The sequence below is a fragment of the Mytilus californianus genome, unplaced genomic scaffold (assembly GCF_021869535.1).
Source record: "Mytilus californianus isolate M0D057914Y unplaced genomic scaffold, xbMytCali1.0.p SCAF_4, whole genome shotgun sequence".
In the NCBI taxonomy this organism is placed as follows: Eukaryota; Metazoa; Mollusca; class Bivalvia; order Mytilida; family Mytilidae; genus Mytilus; species Mytilus californianus.
This window is the reverse complement of record NW_026262690.1, coordinates 85,736,386-85,758,846: the sequence shown is the minus strand read 5'-3', so window position 1 is coordinate 85,758,846 and position 22,461 is coordinate 85,736,386. Positions and strand designations below refer to the sequence as shown.

The 22,461-nt window shown below is 31.7% G+C and overlaps 1 protein-coding gene across 1 annotated transcript; it reads left to right on the top strand.

The window, feature by feature from the left end:
- The first annotated feature begins 7,258 nt into the window (after window positions 1–7,258).
- On the top strand, window positions 7,259–20,846 carry LOC127738796 (uncharacterized). The gene is made up of 5 exons (XM_052250175.1): window positions 7,259–7,308; window positions 8,080–8,206; window positions 13,792–17,126; window positions 17,666–17,826; window positions 18,300–20,846. Exons 2-5 carry the CDS (start codon window positions 8,138–8,140, stop codon window positions 18,491–18,493), a joined length of 3,759 nt encoding a protein of 1,252 aa, XP_052106135.1. The 5' UTR covers window positions 7,259–7,308; window positions 8,080–8,137; the 3' UTR covers window positions 18,494–20,846.
- The last annotated feature ends 1,615 nt before the right edge of the window (window positions 20,847–22,461 follow it).

The window sequence follows — 22,461 nt, the reverse complement described above, 5'->3', positions numbered from 1 at the left end:
AAAATGTTTGCTTTATTGTAATGAAGATATGTTACATTTAGTCTGAAACAATCTAATGGCATCTTATAGGAGTAAGTGCCCCTGAAATGTCCAATTATAAGGTTAATTGATTATTACTTCAAATTGGTTCATTATAAAGCCATATGACCTTTTACAAAAGGTTGGATGACATATGACCTTGAAGAATGACAACCGGAAATGACCTTGAGAAAACCGTAAGTAGCCATTTTTGCACTTTCTTCATGGAAAAGTACTCGGAATCCATATATTTTGTAATTTTAATACATTAACATATCACTGATGACTAGAAATGACTTTCGATAAACCGGAAGTGGCCAATTATCTCCTGGTTTACAAGCAAAAGTATATAGAAACTATATATCTTTAGAATCAGTGTGAAAAAACTATTATATGATACCTGAAGTGACATTTACTTCACCGGAAGTAGCTAATTATCTCCCTTATTTCACTCAGAAGTATATAGAAACCACTTATTTATCGCATCAGTATGAAGAAACTGATGATAAGATGCCAATTTTAACTTTGAGTAAACACGAACTAGCTTCTTTTCAATAAATTTATAAATTGCTGTGGAAAGACCTTCAATTGTTCTCTGAACAATTGGTTTTTAATTATTATTATTATTATTATTAATTTATATATTTGTCTGTCATACCTCATTACTATTTCGGTACAACTTATATAAGTGTTCGCCGTTTGTCATTTAAGTAAGTTTATTTAACGAAACGCAGGTTTAAAAAAAAGGGGTAGGGCAAATTTTCTTTGGTATAAGGGACATTTTCAAAGAGCCAAATTTGATACATTTTAGCACATTTTAGAGATATTACAAATCAAAAATGATGAAAGGGACACTTGAAACCCCCTTTTAGGAGAAATAATGGTTTCGGGCGTATGCCAAATTTGACCCCAAAAATGAAATATGTAGTAATGTATTAAAATTATCTTCAATAGCAATGAATACTGCTGAATAACATCAATATTTCCGATTTATGTACAAAAATGTCGAAAAAACGACCTTTTCCGAGGCGAAACTAACACAGGGGAAATTGCCAAATCTATTTACAAAAAATGCTTTTTATAAATTTAAATGTCTATTCCTTTTACAAAGTAAAAAATTACATGATTGTAAAACTAGCTATTAAATTCCGTAAGAAAATGTATATTCAGAAGTTTTTTCAATTGCTGTTATATAGTATATCAAATGTAAAAGAGTTTATCTTGAAGCTTATACTTCCCTGTTTCTCAAGCACTTTTGTTATGAACTTTGACATTATCAATAGCAGTCAACATTACATATATACTTTTTAAGTACTCATTGGTTTTCATATTGTTTACAACTTAAAAACCGGGCAAAGTCTTAAAAGTATTTGTAATAATACAGAAATACACTGATTCAAAAATATTTTTATCTCTTATATCTTATCGTAGTAATTCAATAAATGCTAATTGCGGTCTTGCCATTTCAAAACTTATTTATATGGCTATCTTGTAAATGTCATAAAAATCAAACAGATGCTGGATTTGAATAAATACTATTAAAATGCGTTCTCGAAATTAAACATCTTGCAAATATAGTTTTTTCTTAAATCAACTGTACTTTGCAACATAACATTAACTTTTTTAAATTATATTTTAATGAGAGTAAGGATGAATAAAAAAGGGTTTATGACTTTTGTATAACAATTTGTCAATTATTTGTTAACTTTTTTTTACTAAGTAACTTATAATAAGGAAGATGTATGATCTTTACCTTGTTCATTGCACAGTGTCATTATCTATGTGTCTAAGATCATTACATATTACTCTCCCAATTTTGATTCAGATGGTTATGGCATATATAAATATTACTATATACACTTTTCATATATTTATTGATGGATGGCAGATTGAATGATATGGATACAATCAGGTAGATTTCTTCTTAATCTCCTTAAAAAGAGTTTTTAAAATTCAAAATTCAGAGAACAATACTAGAAGGAGACAGACGTAGAAATAAACAAATATACAAAGATTGTTAAATGCCATACAGTGCCAAGTGTTTGCTCACATCTTGTCATTTGATCTCTGGAAAATGTTTTCTCGTTGGCCATTATACCATATCATCTTTATCTTTTTAACAAAAAGCCTACACTTAAAACCAAATTCTATGAAAAATAAACATGGATATAACCTCAGATACAAACTAATTTGGTTTCTTATGTTCTTCTTTGCCAAATTTGACCCTCCAAAAAAGGGAAATACAATAGTGTATTAAAATTATATTCAATAGTAATGTTTAGCGCTGAATGAGAACGGCCTTTCAATTTTACAAATTAATGTCAAACATATTGAAAAAAAAATTCAACGTTCTGCAATTTTGGTTTAATTGGAAAAGTAGACAATGTCTTTAAAAAAATTATAAATCGTAATGCCTATTTCCTTTATAAAAGTAATAAATCTAATGATTGTAAAACTTACTTTAAAAAATCCAAAGAAAATTTTTCCAATTACTTTTATATAGTTCATCGAATGCAAGAGACTATTTCTTTAAGCTCATACCTCTCTGAGCTTTGTTAAATATATATATATGAACTTTGCTATCAACAATAATGAGGAACATTACATATATACTTTTTCAAGTACTTATTGGTTTTGATATTGTTTTCAGCTTAAACACAGGGCGAAGTCTTAAGTATTTGTGATAATACATAAATACAATGATTCAAACCCATTTTTATATTTGTATGTTATCGTTGTTGTTCAATAAATGCTATTTGCGTCTTGCCATTTCAAAAAAAATTTTATGTGGCTCTTTCATTTATATCATAAAAATTAAACAGAGGTTGCATATAAATATATTATAGGCTATTCGGATTTTTACAGCAGACATTGACACATAATCCCTTTCAGTGATTTGTTTCCCCTGAACCGTCAGGCGAAGGGGAAATAGGGAAGACCGAATAACAATTATATTTAACTGGAGTGCCCTGATTTCAACATTAGTTATCATTCTGATCTTCGTGCATGCTCACAAGGTATATGGGCTCATATATCCTGATAATGTAACAAATCCAATTGCAAAATTAGCCAGGATATTTCACTGCAGTATAGTATTACTTTTTAAAAGCATTCCGGGAATTATACATCTTGCAAATATAGTATTTGTTTTAAATGATCTGTACTTTGAAACATAACAATAATTAGGGGTTAGAGGGATATCCAATAAAATATGGTTAAGGACTTTTTGCCAATTATTTGTTAGCTTTTTTTTTTAATTGCATATTACTCACCCAATTTAGATTCAGATGGACATATATAGATATTACTAAATATAAAAAAAATTTCAAATATTTATTGATGGATGAAATTATATGGACACAAAACATATAGTTTCTTTTAAATAACCTTTAAAAGAGTTTTAAAAATCAAAATTTAGAGAAAAATACTGAAAAAGCAGACGAAGAAATAAAAACATTTACAATGATTGTTAAAGCCATGGCGGTGCCATGTGTTAGCTAACATCCTGTCTTTAGGTCTTTGGAAATAGTTGGTGCATTGGTGTTCATACCACAGGAGGGAAAGCGAATCCTGCATGGCTCGAGAACAAAAGTTTGGGAAGTCAAATAAAGGAAACATTTGTAAGCATCAAAATAAAAAGTGACCAAATCATAAATCAAATGCCATCTAAAGTCAACTTATTTTTTGGAGTTGCAACCTTTGTTTCAAGAACTTCATTTAGAAATTGAAAAATAGAATTGAATTGTGATTAAATTTAAAGAAAATGTAGATCAATTGTTCATAATAATATTTTTGCATTTTTGCACATAACAAAGGAAGTAGCTATTAAGGGAGAATTAGACAGCAACCAACTGATACAAATAACTAAAAGACGTATATATGGCAATACCGGTAGGTACAGTCTTCTACAAAAGGGCACGCTCTTTATTCTCTAAAAAGTGTGGATATTTAAATTGTTTTAACTTTTATTTCCAAAAAAGGAACTATAACGCGTAAAAATTATTACGGCGCTTTATAGCAATAAATGTAGTTATGTACGTGCAAGGAGCATGTAATACTCCCACTTACACTTTTTTTTATTTCACGCCCATTATCATCATAATTACATCTTAATTATAGCCATGCACAGTCTATGAAAGAATAGTTATAAAAGTACAACACATTGCACATTATGTCTAAAATACATTTTTTAATAGTCGAATACCAAAAAATGTATATTCCCCCTTTTCCGGTTATTAATAAGATATACGACTACATTGTTCCTTACGGAAATGCAAATAACGAAGGTTGAATTATTATGAGACTTTAATTATTACCCTTTGAATTCGCCAATGCGCTTTTTATTTTCACCTCAAAATGTCATGTCTGTGCAAAATTCCGACCTATATGGATTTTTTCAGTATGGAACAAGGAAGATCCAAATCCGTGCCAACATCAAAGCAAACACAACAATCCGTACCACACAGACAGAAAAATAAACTGTGTGTTGGAAGAAAGAATATTATATAGTTGAAAAGAATTAGGAAATCAAAATAGTGTTCCCATAATTTAGGAGAGTATATTGATATCACCTTGCAAGACTGTATGTACATACAAGCAGGAGGTAGACATTTACTTAAAAACTGCTGACATATTGTATAATAACACCACAAAAAATATTATATCATACGTGAAAAAAATTGCTTTGACATAAAAAAAATCATTATTAACAAAACGGAAAAAACACTTTATTTTTCCTTTTGGTAATAGTGCATTAAATACATATCCCTTGTTAGATCAATACTATCTTATAAACAAATATGAATCACACTTTGATAACATTATAAGCGGTTACTTCAGAGTAAATCTTTTTATATCTTGTCTGTATGAACCAAAAGACGCTGAATTAAAACATTTTAATGCCCTGCATTTTTCTTATATTCCAGAATAGACAAATACAATAGGGCGAGTCATTCGGTGAAAAAATTTAATGGAAATTATCAAGGATAACTACACAATATTCCCTAACGGACATAAACACACATCATTAAACAAGTGTATATCAGTTACGAGGTTCATGACTCGGGATTTCAACATGAATATGAGACGGGTTGAAATTTAATATTGATTGTTGCTCCAATCTTGTCATTAAATATGTTGTAAATAAACTCATCATATATACCAAGATCACATTTTTGTACGCCAGATGAACGTTTCGCCAAATATATCTAAAATCCTTAGTATCTTGAGAATGCAAAATTATTTTAACAGTAAATTTATAATTATGACCATATCAATACAATACAATCCATGTCAACACAGAAGTGCTGACTACTGGGCTTGTGAAAAACCTCGGGGAAGAAATCTGTACCAACAGTGGCATCGACCCAGTGGTTGAGAATAAGCTCATCAAAGATACCAGGATTATAAGTGTTTTTAATGAAGTTGATTTATAGTCAATGGTTTAACAAATTCCAGGATTGCATGGAAAATTGGAGTTTTGGCTTAAATCCGAATCTTATGTCAGGAAGGAAAATCGGGGATCATTTTATTTTCCAAACTATTCCTCAGAAAATTCAGACACAATAATGAAAAGTGAGGATGATGACCTACAATACTCACGCTTGCTACAAGAAACAGTTACACATATTTAGCTTATCTGTTTTTTGGAGAAGCGACACACAAAAACAAATAACCTTATTTAGTTTTATAGATGTTTCAAAATCTATAGATTTTCTTTTTATAGAACTGTTCGTTTTGAACGCTTATAATGTAGTGAATAGGGAACAAAATGTCGTTGATCAATATAAATGAAGTGGCTATCAAAAAAACGTTAAGTAAGAATAAAACAGTGTGTAATGAATACAATAAAAATAAAAATAATAATAGTAATTTATGGCCTACTTTCAAAGCAAATGCTTTATAATTCTTCTCCATATTCCAAAGTCAAATAAAAACATACCATTTGATTGATTCCAAAGGGAAAGGAGCAATCGTTTAACACGTTAAGCTATATACTTTTTCTCAATAAAGACATTAATGTTAGTAAGAAAATTATTTAATAATAAAGCCGGGAATACCATAAATGGGTCATGCAACATACGGTAAAATTGAACATAGACCATTTTGGTTATCTCATTTAAGGTTTGTTAAGCTTTGATGTACAGAGTGCAATTGCAATTGGCGTTTCAAAGTTCATTCCACATGCTAATCCAAAAATATAGTTATGGCGTGTCGTATTATTCGCCAGGTGCATCAGATGGTATTTGGTATGTACCTTGCTAGCCAAACGTTTCCAAAGATACCATTTGTCTTGCAATAATACTTTCATAATTCATAATCAAAACAAAATTAAATCGACTGTTCTTTTCTTCTTCAATTGGAGACAGTTTTGTTTTTATTTTTTTTCCTGGGTTTATTTCCCATATTGAGCTTAAGCTTACGCTCATAAAATGATTTATTTATCTGCTTTCTCCATGTTTAAGTTTATAATGTTTCAAATGAAGTATTTTCCGCAAAGATGATCTTTAAAGGATAAGTTTGTTTAGCTTCAATTAGTCAGTAAAACAATAATGAAAATAAATACGAGCACAATAAAAGTTGTATAAATAAAGGCAACAGTAGTATACCGCTGTTCAATAGTCATAAATCGATTTAACTGAAACAAATCCGGGTCACAAACCAAAACCGAGGGAAACACATCAACTATAAGAGGAAAACAACGGAACAACATAAACACTGAACTGCTACAAAAACAAACGCCAACATACATAGAAACGGACTATTTGATAACAACTGCCATATATTGTATAACTCACAATAACATAAACGGTACCAATTGAAATGCACCAGATGCGCATTTCAACCATTAATGGCTCTTCAGTGATGCACGAGGCTAAAAGTATTTGAATATCAAAAATCTAATACAAATGTTGACAAGATTCTCGACTTTAAATATTTGTCTTTGAGCGTTCCTGATGTAAGTAATACAGAATAGCGCTTCGGACCATGGATATCAATAAAGTGTTGTTTATTATTACGCGATATTCGACCTATTTTTAATACAAATTATATACAATAATTTTGTCTAGATAGCATTGTACTTGTACAATACAACAACTACTGCATATTACAGCATCCGACATATTACGACAATACGTGAGTCACTAATTTGTAAACAATTGCAACCACAATAAAATAAAATGCTGTTAAAGAATTTATCCAATCCACTGCTAGTATCAAATCACTATAAAAAGGGGGATTGATCCTGTAACCACAAGGAAGTTCTGAACTGGTGTAGCAGTAGGTTCGGTAAGTCCATATTGAGTCTATTAAATTGCCATTAGGTTATTTTTGAGCTGTTGTATTTTCAAAAATAAAAAAATAAAAACATATTCGTTTTTCATTTTAATGCTGTCTTGATATTTATACGTAAAGGACACCTTAGTGTATATAAACATTACTATCTGATTATATCGAATGAATATGGTATGATTTTCCTCTTTTGTATCATGGCGATACAGTTATCCAATAGACATAAAGAGACCTGAATATATCGAATATATCGAATGAATATGGTATGATTTTCCTATTTTGTATCATGGCGATACAGTTATCCAATAGACATACAGAGACCTGAATATATCGAATATATCGAATGAATATGGTATGATTTTCCTATTTTGTATCATGGTGAAACAGTTATCCAATAGACATGAAGAGACCTGAATATATATAATATATGGAATGAATATGGTATGATTTTCCTCGTTTATATAAATAATTATTGTAAATACGTAGTTATAATTGAGATACAATGCATATACCTTATCTGTTTCATCTATGCGCTATTTTTCCTTTAAAAAAAACATTTTCAATTTTTTTTTTTTTTTTCGGTAATTTTAAGTAGATCCATTGTGAATATACTATCATCTTACCTAAATTGCATACAACTGAAAACAATCAAAGACTTTTTTTGGCATTATTATAGAAATTGTTTACCTTATCTGTTTACATACAAAAAGAATGCACGCACGGGTATATTAGATCTTTAAAAAATTGGTTCCTTTCATATCATTTCAGATGCGGAAAGCGACAACTAAAAAAACCAGTCCACAAGTTGAACATTATCTACATCAGAATGTCAAAAAGAGGGAGAACTGGAGTTGAGAATGAATCATGCAAACTGAGGAAGAGACACAATAAGCAGGTCAGTTGTTGAATTTGAATTTCATTCTTAACACCAATTAATGAGAAAAAGATAAATAAAAAAAAGAGAAGAGATAAAATACATATAACTCTTTGTAATTTTATTGATGTCTTTTTATCCATGATTTTTTGTTTTCGTTTATCTTTGTAATTGGTATAAGTATAGATTCTGTGAATGATATAAATCTCTTTTTCGATAATTATAGAAGTAAAATTTTTATATATATATATGGAGAAAAAAAATGCAAATAAAGTTGATAGTCTTGGTTCTATTTAAAGGAAGTATAAAAAAAACATTAATGTGCAAAAGTTGCCAAATTTTATTCAATATAAATTAATTCTTGTAAATTATGACCTTCTTATATGGGCGTTTAGAATAAGAATAGTAGTCTTATGGTTCATTGTATACACGAAGCGATACGATTATGCATGCTAAATTCTGCTTGGAGTTTCTTCCATATTTTAATCAAGTTTAAGAAAGAAGGTATTTTTGTCAATTTAAGATAATTATTTGAACTCAAATACATTCTTCTTTTTTAATACATCCATTTTTTTCAAATAAATTTACAAATGTTTACTTTCTCATTATTTGTTGTTGAGACATGTTTTATTGTTAATTTTATATTTTGAAGATGACCGTAATATTGACTTTTGCCTTTGTGTTAATTTTAGCCGAACATTGTTCCCAAAATAATTGTATATAAGTTTTATTCATTTAGTATAGTACCTTGATATGTTCTGTCATTAGTTTCGTAATGAAAAAAATTATTCCTTTAGTTTCATATAATTTTAGTTTTAGTTTTATTCATTTAGTTTCGTACTCTGACATGTTTTTTTTTTCATTTAATTTTCATTTAAAACTTTGTTGTGACGTCATTCTATTGTTGTATCCGTTCTTTATTTCAGAGATTTGACTAACATTTACCTGTAAGAAACCATTATGTTACCTTTAACTGTCCAATATTTTTAAGAATAACCCTCCTCTTTCTTAAACATATTTGAAAGCTGGAGGTAACATAATTGATTCTTACAGGCAAGGACTGAAAAAAATCCATCAATTCACATTTTTCATTTTGAAAAAAATTAACAACGAAAGAACAAATGACAATTACACCAAAAACATTTTTTATTAAGGTCACTTTCCAATACAATAATTTCATCACGCATCAAGACGGTGTCTTGAAAAAGAAATTTTAAATTGATTTTAACACTGCCAGCGTCAATACTTATTTCACAGTCATTTTCTCATGTTTTGGGCTGTCTCCTTTAGCACCAATTTGGTTGACAATGCTCGTTGTAAGTTTTGTTTTTTGGTGCTTTTAGGTAATTCTTTTTGCACAAGTTTTTTTATATCCTCGTCCGTCTTTGAATGTAAAAATCGACATCTGTGTTGCTCTCATTCTCCCTTACATCATTTTAAGCTACAATGAAAATGAAAAAAAAAAATTAATGCTTCTAACGCTTGATAGATCATGCCGCAATACGAGGACCACAAGTAAAATAATTTTATTATCATTATTAGGAGATATCGTTCATCTGAAGTAGATGTTTTACTAAGTGTTGAGGTGCAAGCCACATATTGTTCCTTGGATAAAATAGTTAATTAAGAATTTGATTAACAACCCTAAACCTCATCTCGTGTAAAAAATGCAAATCAAGAACTTGCTTCATGAACTAGGGTGCTACAACAGTTTTTTATAATTTTCAGGTGTCGGCATTAATTTGCTAGTTTTTTTTTTATTAAAAAATCTGACAAAAGGAACACGTTGCCTCAGGTTTAATAAATCAATCGTTTGTCCGATTCGCACTTTGTTCGTAGTGATCGGGTTTTTTTTTTTTTTTAACCGATGTACATAGTCTCTTGAAATTAAATAAACGTAGGTGCTTGATTTAATCATATGTTTGTTAAATATGTTTTAGACAGTTTGTAATTGTGTTATATAAATTTGAACAGAAACCCCTTTCCTGCATTGAATTGAGTGAAAAAGGGGGAGTTATGAATAAAGGTATTATAACGTCAAAATACGAACTACATTTGTTTCTTTCCAATGTATATATGAACAGTTTCAAACACTTAAGATCTCAAAAGTAATATTGATTTAATACAATAAATATATATTAAGCACAAAAACAAAGATATATACACTTAAAATGCGTTGTTTGCAAAGGGAAATCGAGGGACAAAATATATTTCGGTAAGAAACATGAAAAAAACCAAAAAAGGACAGCAATAATCACATAAACTAAAAAATGAGCGACACGAACCTTGCAGAAAAAACTGGAAAAAGGGAGGTAGGGGTAGGAGTATTCAGGAGGTCCAGCTTGGGTAAACAATAACCGCTGAGTCAAGGTCAATTTCTGTGAACGAGGAAGAAAGAGGGAAAATTATGAATTAATATATTTTTTTCATGTATAGTAGGTGAATATGTCTGATTGATTTCTTGATCTCCTGATATTTCATGGCGATAACTACATCAATTAATTTTTGCAAGTAAAAGATTTAATATTTGGATCATATTTCTCTTAAAATTTATTGAAATAATATAAAAGGAGGAAATTCCGATGAACACCAAAAGAATTAAATTGCTTGCGCGCTAGTTATTTCTTCATGTGTGTTCGTTCATTATATTTAATTAGTGTTGTATTTGAAATAAAATCGACTGCGATTGAACTTTTTTCTGCAACGTTAACCTGTCTTCAAGCTTCACGTGTTTTTCTTTTTTCTCATTCGCCTAATGAGAAATAAAACCCAAAAGGAATAAGGAAGTAATAGGTGAGGACTATATTTTAAAATATATATAAAACTTGCCATTATTAGCTGCTATAACTAAATCCTCCTCGTTGTCCGCACTGCAATTGGAAATATTTGAACACAGATTTAAATTTTATCCAAAGTTTAAATCAACACAATCACTATATTCGACATCGCTATCTTCTTGTCGGAAAGGATTTTGCATTAAGAATATACTTTATGTCTTTATCCATTTTTAGGCACCAAACGCATGTGAAGGTATTCACGGAAAATATATAATGTAGTCCTAGCGCACGCAAAAAGCATGACACACTGTACTTTATTTTTTTCTATTGTTTAAGTTGAGTTAATGTTTAAAGGGGCCAACATGTAGGATGATATTAATAAAGTTTATCCAAAACAATTTACAGACTTAATGAAAATAAATCTTGACAAAAGTTTGTATTTGTTTACTTTTTTCACTTTCTTTGACAATGCTAAACAATGTCTCAAGTAAGATATAAGCTTCTAACAGATCATTCTGTTATCGACCTATATCCTTTACTGCAAGTTATGTTCATTGGGTTTCTTTTTCAGCTTCATGGTTTTTACATTTCATATCGAGATCAATGACGCTCAACATGTGCATATGTCCCGGGGGTGGTCAAAGGTTAAGACAATATACGATCTATGACAATATATCACATAAAATTATACAATTAGCGCATTTTGACTGCTCAAAAAGAACGATTGCAGGATAAATGTCAATACACATAGCTCACCTTTCTTCTTGAAAAATCAGTGTTAACCTTGATGGAAGAATATCCCAATCTCTCGTAGAATTTTGATGCTGTATGAATTGTCGTTTTTTTTTAATTATAACACTTTTAAGTTTGTACAATAAGTTGGAATTTATTCTATCGGTTTATAGAATGTGAATGTCGAGTGACAATTGACAATAAAAGGCTGTGTTCAAATTGTTATAACTTCTTTGTCTGCAGAATTATTGGACGGATGTCCCGAAACCAATGCAAATAGACTTGGATTCGGGAACAGCTCTCTTTTTTTTAATGGGTTCCAGTGACCGGTTTAATTATAGTTTGGGTTTAGAAAAGGATGCAGAATAGAATTTTTTGTGATAATTTACTTTCTAAAACAATCTGAATAATTGATGAATAACCCAAAATGTAATGAAAAAGGAAACTTCCTTCATAAATAATGTTGAAATGGTGTAATTGTTAAATGGATACCCCATAGTCTGTGTTTTTCTATTAAATTGTTGCATAAATGGACTCAAGCCGTAGCACACAGACAGAAAAATAAACTGTGTGTTGGAAGAAAGCATATTATATAGTTGAAAAGAATTTGGAAATCAAAATGGTGTTCCCATAATTTAGGAGAGTATATTGATATCACCTTGCAAGGCTGTATGTACATACAAGCCGGAGGTAGACATTTACTTAAAAACTGCTGACATATTGTATAACACCACAAAAAATATTATATCATACGTGTAAATAATTGCTTTGACATAAAAAAAAAAAAAATTAACAAAACGGAAAAAACACTTGATTCTTCCTTTTGGTAATAGTGCATTATATACGTATCCCTTGTAAGATCAATACTATCTTATAAACAAATATGAATCACACTTTGATAACATTATAAGCGGTTAATTTAGAGTAAATCTTTTTATATATTGTCTGTATGAACCAAAAGACGCTAAATTAAAACTTTGTAATGCCCTGCATACAGTTTTCTTATATTCCAGAATAGACAAATACAAATTTACTTACAAAAGTGTTTATTTTTCAGTAGTATTTTTGGGCTTATGCCACCAAGTGTATCCGGGCTATGCTAGGTCACACTGAATCCTTGCCAAGTTTTGTTATTTTTAAATTTATTAAAATAGAGAAATAAGTTTATCTTATGATGACTTGGATAGTTAATTAATAATTAGATATGTAAATCATGTTGCATTTGCCTGACGAAAACTACTGTTGTGCGTTACGGAAATAACATTTATTTTTTTAATGAAACTAAATTCCTTCGTTTCAAGGAAAAGTTTGATCTACTTTAAGTTTATAACGTCTTAAAAGAAAACAACGAGACATTGCATGGTGTACGTTTCAAATCGATATGAGCACATGTATATGAACAAGAATTTACGTGATGTTTGTGTCACTATTAATTTGTGTGGGACATTTTTCGTTAATATGTTTCTGGAATCAATGAGACGTTGTGTTTGTTGTATCCAGTGGGTGATTGTAGAATGTCAAATATATCGATCTCCTGATTCATATGTTGTTGGCATGTTTTTTTCTTGATTTGTAATTAAACGCTTTATTATTCCTATTAAAGAGTATCACATGGTTTTTTTACAGAGGTTTCATGCATGTATATCATCTAATAGTAAAGCCCTTAACATAACAGCGTTTTATTGTGGGGTTCGTGTTGCTCAGTCTTTAGTTTTCTATGTTGTGTTTCGTGTTCTATTCTTTATCTTTACGTCGTTTTACGTGTTTTTGCTATGGCATTGTCAGTTTGTTTTCGACATATGAGAATGAATGTTCCTTTGGTATCTTTCGGCTCTCTCTTATGCTCAATAGATTTAAGTCAATAATTAGATTAATTACTATAAATAGTAAATCTTCAGCGACAATTTTTTTCAACTGTAAAAACCATGTTTGAAACACTGTTGAAGGAGGATAAGTCAATTGTTAAGTAGAAGTCCTGTTGGTATTTAAAACCACAGTCGTCGTTGATATCCTAAACATCTGATGGTCAACGTATCATATGACGGTTATTCAGAACATGTTTGTCAATACTGAAATGAATCTTTCCTTTGTTTATAGGCAGAAGATGAAAACGATCGATTAGAAAGAAGTTACAAGAATCTACGTTTTGCTCAGAGAGGTCTATTTGATAAGCGTAACAAATATGGCAATTTTGTAACTATCAATCAAGGCACTATTCAACCTTATAAACTAGATGATATTTTATATATGTATCGGCAATTGTATAAAAAGGCAACTGACATGACAGATAGAACTAGGGTTCTAATAGCGTATGATCCTAAACTTTGGAATCAAGTATGTGACAAGAAGAAATTAGAACTACGACCTGATGGAAACTATCTATTAGAAAATTCACAAAAATTCATTAACACAGGCGGGGATATATTTTTTTACATCAAATCTGACAAAAAGTCAAATGCTGACCAAATACTCGAGCTACTGAAAACAGGATTAGAAGATGCAGGAATCACATGTAAAAATTTAAGTATCACAAAATCAAACGAATATGGCAATACATTGATAATAAATGGTTCTTTCAGAGAAGGGTTAGCCAATTTGTCTGACCGTTGTTCTGTCGACCAACTTATTTTGATTGGGGAAATGGAAAATGGGGAAATAGGGGGAACATACATGATGACTCAGAAATTTAAAACCCATTGGGAAATCTTAGGATCAAAGCCTGATTCAACAAAGGAAGAAATGATTGGTAGAAAGATGTTTGGACTGGGCATCATTCCATCACTCTCAGAAAGCAGCCATATCAAACGCGCTCATACTTTAGACGATTTTCCTCCTCCCTGTAACGTATCTAAAGGTCTCCGTCGTATCTATCGACAGTCGATGCCATATGGAAGTTGTCAAACTCATCCCGGTAGAGAAGAAGGTGCTTTCTATATTTCCATTGCCAAATCGACGACGATTTTCCATGATATATTAGAGAATATCAGTGGGTGCCCTGGAACCACCTTTGACGCTTTCCTAGATGTATTTTCCTCTTTAGAAGGAAGTTTTTGGTATGTTCCTAGCTCTGAAGAGTTAGATCTCCCAGTTGTTGACAATAGATATTGTAGAGTTGATTTAGATGAACAGTGGAACGTTCCACGAAAGAACAAGTACCTTTTCTATAACCACAAACAATACTTGCATGAAATCGATAAGGATGATAGTGACCCGGACCGAGTTTCAACCAGAGTGCTACGATTACTACAGTATACATTTGAACAGTGGAATAATGTTTGGTACAGAAAAACAGTCGTTCCTGATATTCCCGACCTGTCAAAAATGTTGAAAAATTCAGAGAAACATTTCCTAAAAGAAAGCGTTCCTTTACGAAAAGGATTGGCCATTAAGAAGTCGCTTGGTGAATTATTTACAACTGCAAACGTAAAGGCAAGCATGAGCAATCCCTCTGAATTCTATGGATGGAAGTCTGATCTTTTCAACATACATCCTGATGAAATTATAGTAGGACGTATGCCGAAAGACAGCACACTTGGCCTTGGGAAGAAAGTGATGAAGTATCTGAATGACGATGAGAGGATGACGTTTTATTTATTGGGTCTTAGTGAGTCATCTGCCGTTGGTCATATCATTCCTGATTACAGTAAATTATTGAATTTAGGTGTCAATGGACTGATAGAAGACATTAAAAACAAATATGCCAAAGACGAAGTTAATGACTTCTATAAATCATGTATTTTTGCATTGGAAGGCGTAAAGATGTATCTTGAAAATTATAGTCGTTTAGCTGCTTATTTGTACACTCTTAGCAAAGAGTATTCGAACAGCCAGAGACAAAACCTGGAAGCAATCAAAGCTCGAATGGAACATCTTTCAATAGGCAAGCCAGACAACTTTACTGAAGCAGTGCAGCTAATATTCTCTATGCACTGCTGCCTTCATTTGATTGGACAACCCGTAGCAGTAGGAAGATTAGACGAACTCCTGGCACCGTATGTAAACCAATCAGGTAATAAAACAATATCGAATCAGGAAATAATTGACTGTTTTTGGATAAAATTTGGTGAAAGAGTAATATTAGACCCTCATCAAGCCACAGACGTTACCAGCTGGGGAAATTGTGCAGTGCCATACACGTCAGATGGTAATTTTCCTAGAGGCGATTCTTTGAATCAGTGGGTGCAACAAATTACTGTTGGAGGTTATCACAGCAACCCGAAGACTATCCAAGCGATGAATGACGTCACAATTCTTTGCCTGAAGGCTGCAAGGCGTCTTCCGTTAAACGCTCCTTGTTTGTCATTGCGTCTTCACAAAGGAATGAATGAGGAAATATTACAAGAAACAGCAAAATCATTGCTGAGTGGCGGAGCACATCCAATACTTCTACATGATGACAGAATAATTCCCGCTTTAGAGTCAAGTCCTCATCTTCAGAAAATGCCAATAAAAAAGGCTGACATACAAAACTACGCTTGCGACGGTTGCTTTGAACCACTTTTGGTTGGAAAGTCTGAATTTGCATTCACCTACGTACCATTGCCATTGGTATTAGAACTTACTATCAATCAAGGTAATTCGTACGTTTCTGCAGGACCAGCCTTCCTGCAAGGGAAACCAAGTTCCTATCGATCTGTCTCAGCATCAGACATTAAAAGCTTTAAACACCTGCAAGATATATTTGAAAGCCATTTAAAAATTCAAATCGAAGGGTCTTTATATAAATTGCTAGCAAATTACGGCAATATATGGAAAGCATGCCCGGCACCATTACTGTCGACGCTTATAGATGGCTGTCTTGAGACAGGCAGGGATTTGTATAATGGAGGGGCAAAATATGTCGTCGCCGCATGTATGTTCATTGGTTTCTCTAATTGCATCGACTCGCTCTACAGTATAAAGAAATTATGCTTTGACAACACTTCTGCCTGTGTTTCTCTAGAAGAAATTCTTTTAGCATTGAAAAATGACTGGGGGTTTGGCATGGCAGAGCCATTTGTAGATGACAATGCAGGAATAATGAGGTCCGCTGAAAAAAGTACTTACTATCGATCTCTTAGACAAAGGGTTCTCACATTTCCAAAATTTGGAACTGATGCTGGTGCAGAAGACAAAATAGTACAGGAACTAGCTGAATGGTTGTCCAGTATGGTCGTTTCGACATTTAAAGACGTTGTGGAAAACTCATCAGAAACAGATGCATTATGCCAGCTGTTTACACGCTTGAAAAAAGAATATTCAACAACCAAAGCACCATTTGAGTGTATCCTCTGCCCTGGAAGCGGTACCTTTGAAGGTTATGTTGGTTGGGGTATGTCACTTGGAGCGTCTGCAGATGGAAGGAGGAAAACAATGCCAATTGCATCAGATTTCAGTGCTGCTCCGGTAATTCAAGATGGCAAATGTAAACCATCTCAGAATGACATTTACAAGTGAGTTTAACCTTTCAAAGACGGATATCGTATACACTCTTTTCTAAATGTATTTAGTTATTTGTACCGTTGGCCTACATTCTAATTGACATACGTCCAACATGTTCTTTAGATCAACTTTGATATTCAAAAGAACGTAAGATTATTATAGCTATAAGACATTCATAAATGTTACACACATTGATGAGATATTAAATTCCAATGTATTTTGTTGTGACACTATTTAAGAATATTTCACAATTTTAACATTTTACAAACTAGCGAATTGATTTATTCCAATTTACCTACGACTCTCATATCTATATGAAAAAAAGAGAGAAGTTCCTGCATTGCAAACATTCGAGGAAAAATAGATCAGTGCTTAGATTTCCTAGCTGCAATATGTATTTGTTTAAATAATATAATAGTTGTCATTAACTAAGAATTAAAAGACATGTTGTATCTGTTACTATTTTCCTTCTTCGGAATCATACTTTTTTTATTTGAAGTAAGACAAGTTGCATAGACAGATCTTGAAATTTTACTTTTGAAATTTGCAGGTCCATGAAAAACTGGGATCATTGCGATATGAAAACCGGATTTTCTAATGGAGCAGAAGTTGATCTGAAAATACATGAAAACTTTCCTGAAGATGAACTGGTTAACTTTATCAGAAGCTATGCTAACGGAGAAGACGGGATTGGCGCAAACCTTCTAACAAGTGAGATAGAAGTTTTTAACTTTAACCTTTGAATTGAATAACTTAAGTCAGAGATTACTTTCTTAGAAATTCAGCAAAAAATGTATAGATATTATCAAAAAAATTAATAAGGGTAATGTCGGCGTTCAAACAATAGTTCTTACAGTCAAATCTATTTCTGCATAAAAATTTAAAAAAAAAACAAAAACTGTATACTGATAATTTTGATTCCAAATTATAGCTACAATGTTAAATTTAAATTCATTAAAGTTTCGCCAACTTTCCGATTGTGCCCCTGATAATGGAACAAAGTCCAATTGATAGAACTTAACTTTCTTCCGTAATAGTTTATGGATTAAAGTAAAGACACAGCTTTTTTGCAAATCCTCATGCTTTTAGATATTTACACGTAACTCCAAACATACACATAGATTAAAACAAATATGACATAATACCATTTGTACTAGTTTTGACCTGTGCATAAATATTTTTAGTAACATGTGCTGATGAAGACACTTATCAACAAGCTTACAGAGATTCTGAAAAGTACGATTTGATCAGAGTGAGAATGGGAGGTTGGTCAGAACATTTCGTGGCAATGTTCAAAGCTCACAAGAATCAACATATGAGGCGTGCATACTATAACCCACCTTCTCTCAAAACCGTTTCAGAAAGTGGAGCAATCTGAACTATTGGCCATTCACCCATGAAAGAATTGTGGATGTGCATCACCATTGAATGAAGCTTTAAAATCTACCGCTATCATTGAAATATGGACAACTTAAACTTACTTACTTTATATATTACTTTACGACTGTAGATAATGCTAAGATGTTCATTGCTGTCTAAACATTACTGCATTCCTGTCCATTGGACAAAAATAAAGTAAAAAAGATTATTTCATATATATCATATAAAACTGAAACATTTTATCTGGTTGACCATTACACGCGTAGGTTCCAACAAAGTGTGAAGGAACCTGTCATTGTTATTCTCGGACGCATGAAGCTCAAATAAGGAATCAGTTACGACGTGGATCGGTACTTATACATCCCGCCATTGTGTTATTGTGCTATGGTCAATTGTGAGTTCTTGTCTTTCATTTTTGCTTATTTACTTTGTCTACATGCCATTTTGTGTTTCTTTGTTGAAATAGTTATTTGTTTATTTGGTGATTAAGATTATATTACAATGTTGACTGCTGTACCCCAATTTTTGACGTTTTTACCTATTTTAGATATAAGAAAATGTGGTATGAGTGCCAATGAGACAACTCTCCATCCAAGTCACAATTTGTAAAAGTAAACCATTAATATTATGTCTGTTTGTTTTGCTCACACATTGTTGTCAATATAATGAACTTCTATGCGACTGTCATACAAGTGAGAGGTTTAGCTAGCTATAAAACCAGGTTTTATTCACCATTTTCTACATAAGGAAATGCCATGAGTCAGGAATATGACAGTTATTTTCCATTCGTTAGATGTGTTTGAGCTTTTGATTTTGCCATTTTATAAAGGACTTTCCGTTTTGAATTTCCCTTGGAGTTTGGTATTTTTGTTATTTTACTTTTTGCAAGTAACCATGTTTATACCCGTTTTGATTATATATTTAGAAAGTCAAACATATTGAATGCATTAAAAGTTTTCGGTTAAATATACCAATAACCTATTATCAAATAAAATATATAAATTCATTGCTATTAAAATTTTTGGATTGATCGATTGTTGCTTAAATCACGTCCATTTGCACATATTTAATCCATATGAAGAATATTTTGAATATTAAGCGTTTAACTGGACTTTCTTTTTAGATGCAAAGCTTTCGAAACCAGAGTACAAAATGTAAAAAAATCACATGGAGCACGGAGTCTGTAGAGTGTCGAAACAAAATACACCCGCTCGTGATTTTTTAGCATATTCAACAAAGACTTTGACAAGGAAATTGTAGTATATTCTAGCTTTAACATTCCAATAATTACATCTCATGTATGTTTCATTATAATACGTTATTTTGATTGGCTAACAGCAATCTCGCTGATTCTGAAATTAACCTTCATTTCAAAATGCAATGTAACATTCATGACGAAACGAGCTTCCACAATAAAGTGCACAGGAAAATAAAAGAAAAGCTTGATAAAAATCGTGTTTTCATGATCCTAGCAAAAAAATGTAATTATAAGTATTGAATGCTTCTTTTAGTAGTTTTATAGGGTTGTAAAAGCGTTGACCGTGCAAACATTTTTTGAATGAAGCGCTTCGGTTAACGTTTTTAACCCAAATAAATTTACAAAAAGAAGCATTCAATTCTTAAGTAACATAGCGTTTTCTCTCACAAATCCTGACTCGCCGCTTCTGGAAATATATTTTGAATAGGACCAATTTATATTGTTATGTTTTTCATGGGAGGTAAACTTAATAAACATATTTGTGACCCGCAATGACATTTCCAGGCTTATGGTGGTAAACGTCATAAAAAGAAAACGTCGATGTAAAATGACGTAACGTACTCGGGGCACCTGTTATTGAATGTCTAATTATACCATGCGGTAAAATAAAGTTCATTTTTTCTTGACTTGAGGAAATTTGAATGTTATATTAAGATATACAAAACAAGTTCATTTTTTCGGAAAAAATTAATAAAGTAGGTTTAAATCCCGTTTAAAATCGTGTTTTAAATTCGCACAATTTATCTTCCAGATTTCATTGCGTAAATCAGTTTCTCCTGCATAAAATGTTTTCGGTTATAGAAAATGGTTTAAATTATATCACCATTGCGAGATATAAAGTACCGAAAAATTATAAACGATGCGTAAATTTATTTTCTTTCCAGGATCAGTTTCGAGCGGTAGGTTTTCGTCAAGGGGAATCACACATATTTATTTCACACTATGATAAGTCACTTAAAGAAATGGTTTCACGATGGCAAGTGAATTAAGTGTATCATCAACTTCTATGGCAACCGAATAGTTAATACAGAAATAAATATTCGTTAGTTATTTAGTTATAAAAGCTACAATTAAGACTAGACCCCGCCCCCCCCCCCCCCCCCCCCAAAAAAAATAAAAAAACATGACAAGTTCAAAAGATAACTATAATCGATGAACATACATGTGAAAAATTGAAAACATTTTTTTGTTTTTTTATAAAGTTGAAAATAACAAAAATGACTATAATTCTTTTATTTTGTAGAATCTAGCAAAATAACTTGTCAGGGTGTTTTAAAGATATGTATATTTCATAAAATGCAAAACAAAACTCATTTTGATCATGGTACCTCCATAAGCCTGGAAATCGCATGGCTGGTCACATTTGTGTTTATCAAAAACTTAATATAAATATATAGATATCAAAATGTTTCCCACTAAATAAAAAAGGTGCGGACTGATTGCTGGCTACCTAATTTTCATTTGGAATTTATAGTCCACAAATTATTACACCGAAAACTAAAGACTGAGCAACATGAACCCCATTAAAACTGAATGCGATCTTATGTGCTCAAGAAGGGTAAGCAAGGCATCAAGCTCGTTGTTTTTACCTTTTTTTTAGGGTGCATATATAAATACCTTCAATAATCATGTTAATTTAATAAAAATATACTCTCTGTATTATTTAAAAGAATTGCTGTGCGTTTGTGTTGTATTGTATTCATTTTGTATATCAAATAAATATAAAAATAAACATAATGCACATCTTATAACTTTTGTTTTCATAAGGCGCAAAACATTAAGAGATTATACGAATGAATTAAAGGTCTTTAAACAAACAAACTAACATAAACAGGAGGAAATATATCAAAGACACAACCAAGGCTTTAAGTCGATAAAAGATATGCAATCAAGGAGCAAAAAAGCCGAAGTTGAATAATAACAGACAATTCCATGGTCAAAAAGAAAAACAACGAAGTTTCATTGCTAAACCTCTTTATAGACAGTCCCCAACACACTACATTCACAAAAACTAAAAATTGATCAACACAAAATCCACCAAAAACAGGATGTGAATAAACTCATTATAGATACCAGGCTTACAATTTTGTACGCCAGAACGCGCGTTTCGTCTATAAAAGACTCATCAGTTTGAATCAGAAAAAAAAGGAAAAATGCCCAAAAAAGTACGAAGTTGAAGAGCATTGAGGACCCAAAATTACGAAGGTTTCGCCAAATACATCTAAGGTAATGTGAACTCAAGTGCTCCGGGGGATCATCATATCCTACTCCCGCTGCATGTCATGTTACGCGTGTAAAAATATTTTGATGAGTCGTATCCACCAATTAGGCATCAAATAAAGCGGATCTGCTAATTGCCCTTTTCAAACACCGAGATATTAAAGGTTCATAAACCGTTGATACATGATTATTTTTTTACCGTAAAATTTAGAGAATAGGATATGGGGTATCCATCAATGACACAAAAACAGTACAGCAAAAAACACACAAAAAGCAAAGAAACAGCGCTTTTATTGCTGTTCTTCATCTCAAAGTCACTGTGAGGTCTTCAACACGGAGCAAAAAAACAAACTCTCACCTCACTGCAGGTTTAATAAGTTTTAAATGAAAATACGGGTTTGAAGGCCAAAAGCAAACACGTAAGACAACATTTAGATAAATTATCACAGATTCATTGGGAGATTTTAAAATGCTTTGAACATACAATG

Excerpts from the sequence above, each read along its gene's own strand:
- LOC127738796 (XM_052250175.1), top strand. The coding sequence starts at position 8,138 with ATGTCAAAAAGAGGGAGAACTGGAGTTGAGAATGAATCATGCAAACTG. Across the intron at positions 8,207-13,791 it reads GGAAGAGACACAATAAGCAG|GCAGAAGATGAAAACGATCG; the intron begins GTCAGTTGTTGA and ends CTTTGTTTATAG. Across the intron at positions 17,827-18,299 it reads TGGCGCAAACCTTCTAACAA|TAACATGTGCTGATGAAGAC; the intron begins GTGAGATAGAAG and ends AAATATTTTTAG.